The sequence below is a fragment of the Fundulus heteroclitus genome, unplaced genomic scaffold, assembly GCF_011125445.2.
Source record: "Fundulus heteroclitus isolate FHET01 unplaced genomic scaffold, MU-UCD_Fhet_4.1 scaffold_251, whole genome shotgun sequence".
NCBI lineage: Eukaryota > Metazoa > Chordata > Actinopteri > Cyprinodontiformes > Fundulidae > Fundulus > Fundulus heteroclitus.
This window is the reverse complement of record NW_023396662.1, coordinates 68,936-82,704: the sequence shown is the minus strand read 5'-3', so window position 1 is coordinate 82,704 and position 13,769 is coordinate 68,936. Positions and strand designations below refer to the sequence as shown.

Here is a 13,769-nt window from a genome sequence, read left to right as displayed (position 1 = left end):
ACGGTCTTTTCAAAACTTGATCTGCGTAACGCTTACCACCTGGTCCGGATCCGCCGGGGAGACAAGTGGAAAACAGCGTTCAAGACACCCCTGGGCCATTTCGAGTACTTAGTAATGCCTTTTGGTCTTTGCAACACCCCAGTAGTTTTTTAATCCCTTGTGAATGACATCCTCCGAGATTTCCTTAACCTGTTTGTCTTCGTGTACCTGGATGACATTCTTATCTACTCTCGCACCCTCTCCGAGCACCAGCAGCATGTCCTCCTCGTCCTCCAGCGGCTCCTGGAAAACAGACTCTTCGTGAAAGCCGAGAAATGTGAATTCCACCAGCCATCCATAACCTTCCTTGGTCTCATCCTGAAAGGGGGGCGGGTCCGGTCTTACCCGAACAAGATCAAGGCAGTTCTGGAGTGGCCTGTGCCTGAGAACCGAAAGGACCTTCAGCGGTTCCTCGGCTTTGCAAACTTCTATCGACGCTTCATTCGTGGATACAGCCAGATTGCTGCCTCCCTCCATGCTCTCACGTCTGTCAAGTCTCCGTTCAGGTGGAACTCAGAAGCAGAGGCAGCTTTCAACAACCTCAAGGATCGGTTCTCCAGAGCACCCATTCTCGAGCACCCTGACCTCTCCAAGCAGTTCATCGTGGAGATCGACGCTTCTGATACAGGAGTGGGAGCTGTTCTGTCCCAGAACTCAGATCAGGACCAGAAGCTCCATCCCTGCGCCTTTTTCTCCCGTCGTCTCATCCCAGCTGAACGTCACTATGATGTGGGCGACCGGGAACTCCTGGCCATAAAACTCGCCCTGGAAGAGTGCCGCCATTGGCTTGAGGGGTGCGAGCAGCCGGTGCAGATATGGACTGACCACAAGAACTTGGCCTATTTACAGACTGCTAAATGGCTAAACCCCAGACAGGCTCGGTGGTCCCTTTTCTTTTCTCGCTTTAATCTAAGTATATCCTACCGCCAAGGTTCTAAGAACCTGAAGCCCGACGCCCTTTCCCGCCAGTACGCACCCGAGGATTCTGACAAGGAGCCAGCAAGCATTCTCCCGCCCACCTGCTCCTTCGAAGCCCTCCAATGGAGGATTCTGGATCTGATCTCAGAGGCCCTACCTGCCGACCCCGATCCTGGTACGGGACCACCTAATCGATCATATGTGCCCACCTCTGTTCGACCCCACGTCCCTCAATGGGCCCACGCTGAGAGGTTCTCAGCCCATCCAGGGATTCACAGGACGCGCACGTTGATCACCCGACGTTTTTGTTGGCCCAACCTTCCCAGAGATGTTAAAGAGTTCGTCCAATCATGCCCCATCTGTGCACAAAACAAGCCGTCCAATAGACCCCTCGCAGGCTTTCTGCAGCCTCTGCCTATCCCCGAACGCCCTTGGTCCCATGTTGCCCTCGACTTTGTCACGGTCTACCCAGGTCCCAAGGAATGACCACCATCCTCACTGTTACTGATCGGTTTTCAAAGGCCTGCCACCTCTTCCCCTCAGGAAACTCCCCTCTGCTTTCCAGACAGCTCAGCTCCTGGTTAAGCATGTGTTCCGTCTACATGGCATCCCGCAGGAGATCCTGTCTGACCGTGGTCCGCAATTTATCTCTCGGGTTTGGAAGGAGTTCGCCGCTGCCCTCGGCGCTACGTACTCCCTGACCTCTGGTTACCACCCGCAGACCAACGGTCAGACAGAGCGGCTAAACCAGGAGCTGGAGACCGCTCTCCGTTGCCTCACCTCTTCAAATCCTTCTGATTGGTGTCATTACCTCCCCTGGGTTGAATACGCCCACAACAGTCTTGTCTCCACCGCCACCGGCATCTCCCCCTTCAAGGCCTCTTTGGGGTATCAACCACCACTTTTCCCCGACGACCACAAGGAAATTGCAGTACCATCTGTCGACCATCACGTCCGCAAGTGCAGAGAGATCTGGACTCGAACCATCCACGCACTGAATCAGAAGGCCAAGCAGAACCGCCGCTTTGCGGACCGTAGAAGAGTTCCTGCACCTAACTACCACCCTGGTCAAATGGTCTGGTTATCTACCCGAGATCTCCCGTCCAGATCTACCTGTCGCAAGCTATCACCACGTTTCACTGGCCCCTACGAAATCATCTCAGTCCTCAGCCCCACGACCGTCCGACTCCGTCTCCCATCGCATTCCAGAGCACATCCTACCTTCAACGTGTCCCAGATTCCTCTGCTGTCCCGGATCTCTGGATCGGCGGTGCTGCTTGGACCTTCCTCTGCCTACGCCCCCCGTAGGTGGGGGGACGGGTTCTGACTGTTGCTTGTGCATATGCACCAAACAGCAGCTCGGATTACCCACCCTTTCTGGGGTACTGGAGAATGCCCCTCCTAGGGACCCCCTTGTTCTTCAGGGGGACTTTAACACTCACATGGGCAATGACAGTGAGACCTGGAGAGGCTTGGTTGGGAGTAATGGCCCACCTGATCTGAACTCAAGTGGTATTCTGTTGTTCTTCTCTGCTCGTCATGGGTTGTCCATCACAAACACCATGTTCAAGCATAAGGGTGTCCATATGTGCTCACCAGGACACCCTAGGCCGTAGTTCAATGATCAACTTTGTTGTCGTCTTGGACACTCGGGTGAAGAGAGGGGCGGAGCTCTCCACCTACCTGGTGGTGAGCTGGCTCCGATGGTGGGGGAGGAAGCCAGTCAGACCTGGCAGGCCCAAACATATTGTGAGGGTTTGCTGGGAACATCTGGCAGAGTCCCCCGTTAGACGGAGCTTTAACTCCCACCTCCGAGAGAGCTTTGAACACGTCCCGAGGGAGGCGGGGGACATTGAGTCTGAGTGGACCATGTTCCGCGCCTCTATTGTTGAGGCGGCTAGTCGGAGCTGTGGCCGTCAAGCTGAAGAAAGAGTCCTATCGGGCTTTATTGGCCTGTGGGACTCCGGAAAAAGCTGATGTGTACCGGCAGTCAAAGCGGCAGGTGGCTCGGCTGGTCGCCGAGGCAAAAACTCGGGGGTAGGAAGAGTTTAGAGAGGCCATGGAGAAAGACTTTGAAGCGATTCTTGTCCACTATCCGGCGTCTCAGGAGGGGGAAGCAGTGTAGTACCAACACTGTTTATAATGAGGGTGGTGTGCTGCTGACCTCGACTCGGGACGTCGTGCGTAGGTGGGCGGAATACTTCGAAGACCTCCTTAATCCCACCAACACGTCTTCCATTGAGGAAGCAGAGCCTGAGGACTCTGGGTCTGGTTCTCCCATCTCTGGTGCTGAGGTTGCCGAGGTTGTTAAAAAGCTCCTTGGTGGCAAGGCTCCGGGGGTGGATGAGATTCGCCCTGAGTACCTTAAGGCTCTGGATGTTGTGGGGCTGTGTTGGTTAACGCGGCTCTGCAGCATTGTGTGGACATCGGGGCCAGTTCCGCTGTATTGGCAAACTGGCGTGGTGGTCCCCCTATTTAAAAAGGGGGACTGGAAGGTGTGTTCCAACTACAGTGGAATCACACTCTTAAGCCTCCCTGGTAAGGTCTATTCCGGGGTTCTGGAAAGGAGGGTACATCGGACAGTCGAATCTCGGATTCAGGAAGAGCAGTGTGGTTTTCGTCCTGGCCGTGGAACACTGGATCAGCTCTACACCCTCAGCAGGATCCTGGAGGGTGCATGGGAGTTTGCCCAACCAGTCTACATGTGTTTTGTGGATCTGGAGAAGGCATTTGACCGTGTCCCTCGGGGGGTCCTGTCGGGGGTACTCCGGGAGTATGGAGTACCGGGCTGTTAGGTCTCTGTATGACCGGTGTCAGAGTCTGGTCCGCATAGCCGGCAGTAAGTCGGACTCGTTTCCGGTGAGAGTTGGACTCCGCCAAGCTTGCCCTTTGTCACCAATTTTTTTTATGGACAGAATTTCTAGGTGCAGCCAAGGTGTTGAGGGGATCCAATTTGGTGGCATTAGGATTGGGTCTCTGCTATTCGCGGGTGACATGGTCCCATTGGCTTCATCAGGGCGTGTACAGCTGTCACTAAAGCAGGTTCGCAGCTGAGTGTGAAGCGGCCGGGATGAGAATCAGTGCCTCCAAATCTGAGACCATGTTCTTGAGCCAGAAAAGGGTAGAGTGCCTTCTCCGGGTTGGGGAGGATTTGCTACCCCTAGTGGAGGAGTTTAAGTATCTAGGGGTCTTGTTCACGAATGAGGGGAAGATGGAGTGGGAGATCGACAGGCGGATTGGTGCGGCGTCTGCTGTGAAGCGGGCGCTGTACCGATCTGTTGTGGTGAAGAGAGAGCTGAGCCAAAAGGCAAAGCTCTCATTTACCGGTTGATCTATGTTCCTACCCTCATCTATGGTCACGAGCTTTGGCTCAACTGGCTCCTCCACGTCAAGAGGAGCCAGTTGAGGTGGCTCGGGCATCTGGTTAGGATGCCTCCTGGACGCCTCCCTGATGAGGTGTTCCAGGCACGTCCCACCAGGAGGAGGCCCAGGGGAAGACCCAGGACACGCTGGAGGGACTATAACGCCATTTACACTACCCTTGTTAAACCGATCCAGGCCGAGACCAGTCCAAGGTTGGATCAGTTAACCAAGCCAAGCCTCGTTCTGACGACCGTTTACACACCACCCTATCCCAGTTCCTTGGTTGCTCCTCGCCTCCTAGTGGCAATCTGCGGTACTACTGCTCTATGGGATTGAAGGCGGGACCAAGCAAATAAAAATGGCGGTGCCCGTAACATTCAGCATGTTATGGTTGGATAGAGTCAGCTTTTGGGACGTGGATAAGACAAACAAACGTCTAATAAGGATTTACAGACACAGGAAACAACGACAGACGCTGAGGTTCATCGCACTGCTAAGCAGAATCATCTCTGGAAACCGTGTGGCATGGTAAGGAAGCTAGAATTTTTATGAATGTCTCAAATTTGTCTGAATGGAGTGTGAATCGGGACGTGCAGCCAGACTCCCGAGAAAAAACGCGGATAGTCAGCTGACTGTAAGGGCATGACGCGGTCTGCTCATGCGCTCTTCGTTATCAGATAACCAGGATAGAAAAAAACCAGGCCGAGACCACCCCAGGAACTGGTCTGCTTTTAGCGTCCGGTTATGTCTAGCGTGGTTCAGTTCAGTGTGCCTACCATTTACACTCGAGAGTTATCTCGGTTACCAAGCTCAGACTGGTCTCAGCTCGGTTAAAAAAGGGTAGTGTAAACGGGGTATATGTTTCTCGGCTGGCCTGGGAATGCCTTGGGATTCCCCTGGAGGAGCTGGCCCAAGTGGCTGGGGAGAGGGACGTCTGGGCCTCCCTACTAAAGCTGCTACCCCTGCGACCCAACCCTGGATAAGCGGAAGACGATGGATGGATATATATATATACATACTGGGTGCGATTTGCTGGGGGGGATTTACCCCCCCCCCCCCTCCTTTTGGTTGTGATATCCCCCCCTCTAGTCATTCATGTTTTATCCCTGGAGGGGAAACATTCCTACCCCCTCTGATCTAAATAAGTGATATTATCAGGGGTTAAAGTTCTTCGTCGCTGCGACGGATTACGTCATTTGGAAAATAAGCGCAAAATGTGTAGACTTTTTATTCAAGGTTTTAAACAGAAGCTGCACTCAACCAATGACACTTGGCAGAGCCGGGACATTAGCCAATCAGAGAGCGAGTAGGGCGGGTCTTTACAAAGTGGAGATCTGCCAGTCTGAGGTATCGGTGTTTCATCATTTTAACTTTTGGGAGAACATCTCAAACTCACTACAGATGGTATGAATGAGAGTATCGGTGGTCAAAGGGTTTCTTTGGATTTATGCAAACCGCAGGTCAGAAAGTTCAGCGGATTGAACAGCTGACAACGACTTCCCTCGGTAAGTGTGTCAATCTGCTCCTTCAGTTAACTAATGAACTATTTCCACCTGTGGCCATGTCGCCTGTCAGTGTTTATTCCCTCGCTTTCAGTTATTTAGCTGATAAACGCAGCAACCAGCCAGGGATCTCCTCATGATTCACTGTTATGTTTTATTTAAAACTGAAAGAGTAACGCTCTAGCTAAGCTAATTTAGCATGACACGCTTTTTTTTAGAAGAAGAAGGGTCGGAATGTGTAACAATGTCCCGTTTTGACTGGGTCTGATTTGGAAAAAGTAAAAAAATAAAATCATAAATATTATTCCACCTGCGCTTTTCAGAAGCAAAGAAGGCAGAGCTGCAGTCAGAGCGGCTGTCAGTCAATAAGCAGCAGCTCCATCTAATGAACAGCTGAACCAGGACACTTGTTAAAGAAAATCACAAGGATTTTGATGCATACAGATTATTAAGGAAACTAAGTCACTAATGAAAAAAATAAAATGCAGCTACATCATGAACTGGAGAACGGGTTCTAACTGTGTGAGACTGAAGAAAGGCGATCCTCAGAGAGTTTTTGTAGTTATTTGTTATTTTTCCACGGAGTGGAGCGCGATGTGAAGCAACACTGTAGAAGCAAGACGCACCAGAAACACGTGAAAAAGCCTCCTGTGGATCTATGGACTGATTTTACTCCAACCCAAAAACACCTGCCAGACAGACAAGCTAAACCAGCCAAAATTACCTTAAACAATATTTAACTTAACGCAGAAGTTTAATAACATTTTTCTAATGAAAAATGTTAATCTTTAAAAGCAAGTTACATTTTTCTCTGATACAGTTTAAACAATTTTACTAAACTTCTAAAAAATGTAACCTCCCATCCATGGATTTTCTATACCTGCTTTTCCGTACAGGTGTTACGTCATGCCGTATCTGATGGGAAAACGCGGCTTGACGTAACACAGGACCGTGGAGGGGCAGTTGACTCTCCAGCAGTAAATGAGCGAGAGGTGGGGACACAGAGTCCATCCTAGACAGGTCACTGGGCTAAAATATAACCGTTTTTATAAACTTCAAAAAAGTTAATGCCTTTTTATAAACTCATGAGTTGTGATAATTAATTGGTGAGCAATAACGGGCAAAGCAGAGACTGATTATTGTAATGTGCGATCTGTGTCAAATTAAAATGTATGATCTCATGATAGTGTTGGTTATGTGTCCCTCTTTGTCCGTGGCTGTTGTTGGCCTTGTATTATCATAGGATTGATTTATATCGAATGTGACAGTGGAGTTAATGTACAGGTGTGAAGAAGATGATGTAATGATGCAAGCTGCTGTCTTTTGAATTAGCTGCAGTTTATGGAGGGATTTGAAATTGTAAAGTGGAAAGGTGAGTGTACTGTGGACCAGTTTGGCAAAAGTGTGAAGAAAGAACTTGCTGCAAATATGAAAGTTAACCAGGTGATCTTATGGATGTGTAAAGTGAAGGAGATTATGGAGAGGGCTGTCCAGGATGACACCAATGCTCTGAAGCTGGAAGGTGGGAGAGATACAGCAATTGTCAATGGAACTACCAGATTTGGTTAAAGTGGACTTTGCACAATAAGCTAATGAGGTTACTAAGGTGGCATGACGTCCACGGCTTGGGAATATATGGGCTGACTAGAAAAATAATTTCAGTCAAATTGATTATTTTTGCTTTAACCCTGCTGAATATTATGGATTTTTTAAAAATTTATATTAAAACATGTCTTGTGTCCTTCACATTTGTAAATTTTAATTTTGTTTCTTTTTAAAGAGTATTATTAAGTCAAGCTCCAGTCCTTGAGGGCCGGTGTCCTGAAACTTTTAGAGGTTTCCCTGGTCCCACATGCCTGAATCAAATGTCAGGTTCTTCAGAGTCCTGCTAATTACCTGATTATTTGACTCAGGCGTGTCGGACCAGGGACACATCTAAAAGTTGCAGGACACCGGCTCTCGAGGACTGGACTTTGACACCTGTGGGTTAAAGTAAATTAATACCCACTACCGAGTCCTGCCTAACCTACTGGATCTAGCTAGCTACCTGAAAGAGCACCGGCTAGCTAACCATTATTAATAAAACTTTTATTCATTAATACAACTTTTGAAGTTATCCCCCCCTCTAGTTTTTTTTTGCAAATCGTACACTGTGTATATATATATATATATATATATATATATATATATATATATATATATATATATATAATTTTTTAAAACTTAACAGTCAAAAAAAGGACCGCAGTTAAGTCATTTTTTATCATTTAAGGAACAAAGGAAAGGTAAAACCTATTCTTTTAAGGCAAAAAATATGGAAACACTACTCCAAGCCTTCATTTCATCATGGCTGGATTAGTGTAATTCTCTTTATCTCTGAATCAGTCAGTCCTCACTCAAATGTCTGCAGCTGGTTCAAACACTGCTGCACACCTTTTAATGGAAAAACATAAAAAGAGCACATTAGCCCATCCTGGCCTCCCTTCACTGGTTGCCTGTTTATCTTAGAGTTCAGTTCAAAGAACTTCTGTTTGTTTTTAAGGTTTTAAACAGCTTTGCCCACCTTACTTAAATGAGCTTCTCCTTCACCTTTACACCCCTGCTTGCTCATTCACGTCTGCTGACCAACTGCTCAGTCATTCACAGTTCTGAGCAGAAGCTTAGAGGGAACATAGCCTTCTCTATTGGGTCCCCCTAAGTTATAGAGCAACTTACCTTTGTACATTTGACAGGCCCCTCCACTGTCCAGTTTTAAAACCTGTCTTAAAACCTATTTTCACTCATTGGCCTTCAACCTTACTGAGATTTTATCTTTCTCAACTTTTCTTGGTACTTCTGCTGTGCCAGCTGGTTCTATAATGTTTGATATCAAGTTATTATTATTATTATTATTGTTGTTTTAAACTGTTGATTCTTTACCCAAGTCATTTTATCTGATATTATTTTGTTTTACCTCGTGTTAAAGTGCTATTTAAATAATGATGATGATTATGATCACAAGAAACTTTTGCATCACCTCCCAGAAGCTGGAAAGAAAAGAGACAAAAACATTTTTCATAGCTCACTTAGTAACTCAAGGAATTATTTTAAACTAAATATTTTAGGCTAAAATATTAAACTGTTTATTGGTTGTTGTTTTTTTTTTCTTCAATCCCACCGTTATGTTTAGTAATTTCTAGGGCTGTCAAAATAAAGCGTTAATTTCGATTAATTAATTAAAAAAAATTAATGGATTAAAAAAAATAACGCAGATTAATCAATGTCGTATAGGGGTTTTCAATAGGTGAGGCGCGCCTCCCCTGGGGGGCGCCAAAGAGTCACAGGGGAGGCGCATGAAGACAGAGAAGAAGACAGCGCTGCCGCTCAACTATGTAGCGATATTCCTGCCTGCTGTTTGAGCGCGCAGGAACCAATCCAAGCGCGCAGCGAAACAACTGTCAACGCTCAAAACCGGTCTGGCACATTCTGAAAAACTCTTCTCAACCCGCTGTCCTCGCGGTGCGTTCCATCTCTGCTCGCGCGCTACTTTGCTCGCGCGTACCTGCTCGTTTCACGCTCAACACCAGCTGTGCACTTGCTCGGCTGTTAAAGCCAATTACAGACAGTTTTTTTCCCATCCAATCAGAGTATGGCTTGCAAATACTGCATTCAGATGAATTAAACCAAAATGCTGCAGCCTTTGGCAGAAATTACTAAACATCACCAAGAAAAACAAATAAAAAGTGTAATATTTTAGCCTAAAATATTTAGGCAAAAATGTTTTTGTCTCTTTTCTTTCCAGCTTCTGGGAGGTGATGCAAAAGTTTATTCTGATCATAATCATCATGAATGTCATCATTATTTAAAGAGCACTTTAACATGAGGTAAAACAAAGTGCCAAACATCAGATAAGAGATAACAACTAATAAAATGCTTGTTTGTTAAAATAGCACTAGGTCTAAATTATGTATAATTAGCCTAAAAAGTAGATTGGAATATGTTGACGTCTGTTAAATTCAGATTATCTTTTTTATTATTATTTCAGTTGACGTCTCCTGTTGACGTGAGTTCAGTTTGACATTGGCATCTGTTTAGTTCAGTTTGTCTGCTGTTGAAAACAGCACTTTAATGTATCTAATGCTGATTATTCATTGAATCATTTGAATTTAAATATTTTAAATACTTTCACAGCAAAGATTATATGCGATCAATTTAGATTAATTAATTACAGAGTATGTAATTAATTAGATTAATTTTTTTAATCGATTGACAGCCCTAGTAATTTCTGCTAAAAGCGGCAGCATTTTGATTTAAACCATCTGAATGCAGTATTTGCAAGCCAGACTCTGATTGGATGGAAAGAAACCTGTCCGTGATTGGCTGTTGAGGTGGACAGTTTTTGAAGTCACGAGTGCACAGACAGAGTTGAGCGAGCGCACAGCTGGTGTTGAGCGTGGAAGGAGCAGGTCAAGCGCGCGAGCAGACACGGAACCGAGTGCGAGGATAGTGGGTTGAGAAGAGTTTATCAAAATCCTTCGTCATCTTTACCGTCGACAGGCTGCAGCCATGTCCCGAATTCCTTGTTTTCCACCTACTTTTGTTGAAATTTGCATTTTCCTATTCTTTAGCTCTTTCTCCGCCTCAAGCTTCTTTCCCGAACATTGTAAAAACATACGGCTTTACGATCAACCGGAACCAGTTCAGCGTGTTTGGTTCCTCGCAAACACGCTGAATCAGTTATATCTGGTATAATATATCTGACAAAACTGTTTTTATTAACTATTTTTTTAGAAAACAATATAGCATTTTAAATGCCAACGATAATCACATTTAATGACTTTAAATGTCAATTGCGGCGAGTTACAACAACATTTAATTTCCCTTTGGGGTCAATAAAGTATATTTAAATTGAATTTGAATTAAAGTAGTAAACCCCTGGACAAAATAAGCTAACGCTAGCTGTAGGCCTGTCAGGATAACAAATTTTGCTGGACGATAAATCTTCCTAAAAATTATCGCGATAAACCATAATATTGTAACTTGGAGACCTTTTTCAACTAACACAAAGGCATAATAACACAAGAATATCCCCTCGACATAACGGCTCAGATAGAATAAGTGGTTGGCCGCCATGATATGGCTTAAATGTCAAAAACTGCAGCGGTCGACTTTGGCTTTGACACCAATCCTATTTTCAAACTAGCATTTATCTGGCTCTCTCTCAAGAGGTTCTCATGCTGAACTTTGACCATGTGCCTACCTGACACAATATTTAACTCCTCCTACACTGAGGAAACGAGAAGGGAGAGATGAGTAGACACCGGTGGAGCAGACTGAAACCTTTAGTTATGCTGTCTCAGAGAGAGGAAAGGGAAACACAAGGGGAATAAAGCAATCACGCATACACAAATCATCAAGCTTATTTTAATTAATCACGTAATTAAAAGTTATTGTGCAATTATTTAATTTACTGTTGATCGTGACAGCCCTAGCTAGCTGTTATTAGCTTGACGGACATGAACAGCCAAATGACGGTGTGCTGTTGGTCTGAGCTCCACCTTTGAGCTGCGCAGTGCCTCACCACACAACGCTGTGTTTGTTTCTATCAAACAACCCACACCAGCTGTTTCAGAAAGATGGCAGACGCTCCGAGGTACAGCACCCAAGAAATGGGGTTTCATTCAGAAGAATCAACTCTCCTGATATTAAACTCTTCTAGGCTGGAGTCAAGTAACATGTTTAGTCTCAGCAGATTCAGCAAAGTGTCTGTTTGTGCAGGGTGCTGACTGATGAGCATTAACTGCACTGATACACTCCCCATGTGTAAGCAGCCTACCTTTCCCAAAGTGCTGTCAGGTAGTCCAGACTTTTTGAGGAACAGCGCTGCTTCTGTTGGTCCTACCCTGCCGGTATTGTCAGGGTCCACCTTAAGAAAAGGATGCAGTGAACCTTTAGTCAGTCACGTAAACTACCCCTTGTTATTTTTCAGAAGTAGGAAAGCAGTTTGGTAGTGATGTGTGTGGGCTCATCATCTTACCTGTCTGTAGAAGTTCTCATAAACAGGATTCCCGCTCCCCACCTAAGGCAAATGTTTTGGCAGTCAATAACCACATTTACGCTCTAAAAGCTACATGTGCAGACAACATGTAATATGTTTCTCCTTTTGTTCAAAACGAAATGTGCCATCAGTAATCTCCATGATAAACCAACAAGATGTACGTAAATGCTGGGTGATGTTTTTTTGTTGTTTTCCATGGATGTCTTTCTTTGGCGTTTACGTGATATATGTGAATTCTGAACTAGTGTCTCACCAAACTTTCATCATGGTTACTGACATATTAAAGAATTATTGTTGTTCTTTGACAATGTATTTTGGGAAAAACTGGTTAGTTTTAAACTAAGAGCAACATATATGCTCGTGTCTGTTATGTTGCTCACATAAAACTAAGAACAACATGTGTTATTGTGCTATAATTTGTTTTAACTTGTGGTGGGAACCTATGACAATGTGTTGGGGGAAAGACTAATTCTGTATTCCTTATTTTGCTTATATTTGCGCTATTATCTGAGTTTGCAATATTATTTTGCTTCACACACTGCTGAGATGCTGGGAACGGTTTTTGTTTTGGAAACGGGACGAACAGCTCAGATGGGAGGGAGAAGTGGCCACTCTCGCTCCCATCTGATACTTTGTTTATTGGTATAAAAAGGAGGGGACCGCCCTCAGTCAATGAAGTCAGCCGTGGGTTGAATGGACGCCCGGCCGCGTGGATTGCTCTCTAACCGGACTGACCGACTTCCCAGTCCTAACCATGGTAAGAGATGGAACAACATGCCTGTTTGAAAGCTTGCCAGGCTTTAAGTGCTTTCTACTTTGCGTGTGCAAAGTGCTTGCTGTTTTGTGTTGCTGTGTTCTGTGGGGAATAATAAATGTTTGCCTTATATTCTAACAGAAACAGTGTTTGAGTCCTTATTTGTGTTTGCCGATCTCTCCCGATCCTGAAATAAACATTTGATAAAACAGTGACATAATGATATAAGAACTCTTAATTCTTGATTCTCCTGCACGGTAAACATAAAACTAACAGATTTAACCAAAATGGTTCGCTAACCCTAAATTTAGCCAATGGCTCAGCAAGACTTTGTACGGTAGGCATGTTTTGTCCTATATGAAAATATTTACAGTATTATGCGGTCTAATTTTATGATGGTTTACCAGTAAAACATATTAAATTTAACATTATATAGGCTTTGCTTTAGAGTTGTGGCTTTTTTGTGGCGTTTTTAGGTACATTTTGTCAGGTGCATTGCAGCCACCACCAGCGGGCAGGACAGGCTTTCCCTACATATTCTTCTGGCGGGCATAGTAGGCTTTTAGAGACCACCCAACTGAGCAAAAATTTTACTGGCATGCAATAACATAACAAGTGTGAATGGACTGATGTTGAAATGCCTCCTGTATTAGACCAGATATTGCATCCTAGCAGTGCTATGTAATCTAGTATTGAAAACAATTACAAATAAATATATTCAGCTCCAATAAAAAAAAAAATCAATCAGGATCTTAGAACAATTTCCCTAAGTAAGAGTAGCTAAAGAAAAAAACAAGCATTTATGCCAAAGAATGGGTCAGTGGGGAAAACCCTGCGAAAAGGGAGCACCGATGTTAGGCAATGAGCTGTGGATTAGAATTTGACAACAGACAGCGTAACGATGCAGAGTGCTAAAGTGATTTAAGGGGAAACATGTAAATGTGTTGGAATAGCATAGTTAAAGTCCAGACCTCAAACCAGTTGAGAATCTGTGGTTGGACTTTCACACGAGAAAACCCTCCAATCTGAAGGAGCTGGAGCAGGTTAGCCTGGAGGAACGAGCAGAACCCCCAGAGGCCAGATGTGGCGAGCTCAGAGACTGATGAGCCAATGGTCGCTGAAGGCAAGGCACTATGCTCACAGTATTTTTTTCTGC

The 13,769-nt window shown here is 45.2% G+C and overlaps 1 protein-coding gene across 11 annotated transcripts in view; it reads right to left on the bottom strand.

Annotated features, from left to right (window-relative positions):
- eps15l1a (epidermal growth factor receptor pathway substrate 15-like 1a) overlaps positions 1-13,769 on the bottom strand; it is a 137,587-nt gene that overhangs the window by 122,135 nt on the left and 1,683 nt on the right. For 10 of the 11 annotated variants that reach the window (XM_036129921.1, XM_036129914.1, XM_036129918.1 and 7 more), the window contains exons 2-3: positions 11,839-11,880; positions 11,638-11,727 (exon numbers count right to left, since the gene is read on the bottom strand). In XM_036129921.1, the coding sequence (XP_035985814.1) occupies positions 11,638-11,727; positions 11,839-11,880 (132 nt within the window). Of the gene's footprint in view, positions 1-11,637; positions 11,728-11,838; positions 11,881-13,769 lie in introns of those variants that run through there. The other variant, XM_036129924.1, reaches the window with a different exon arrangement.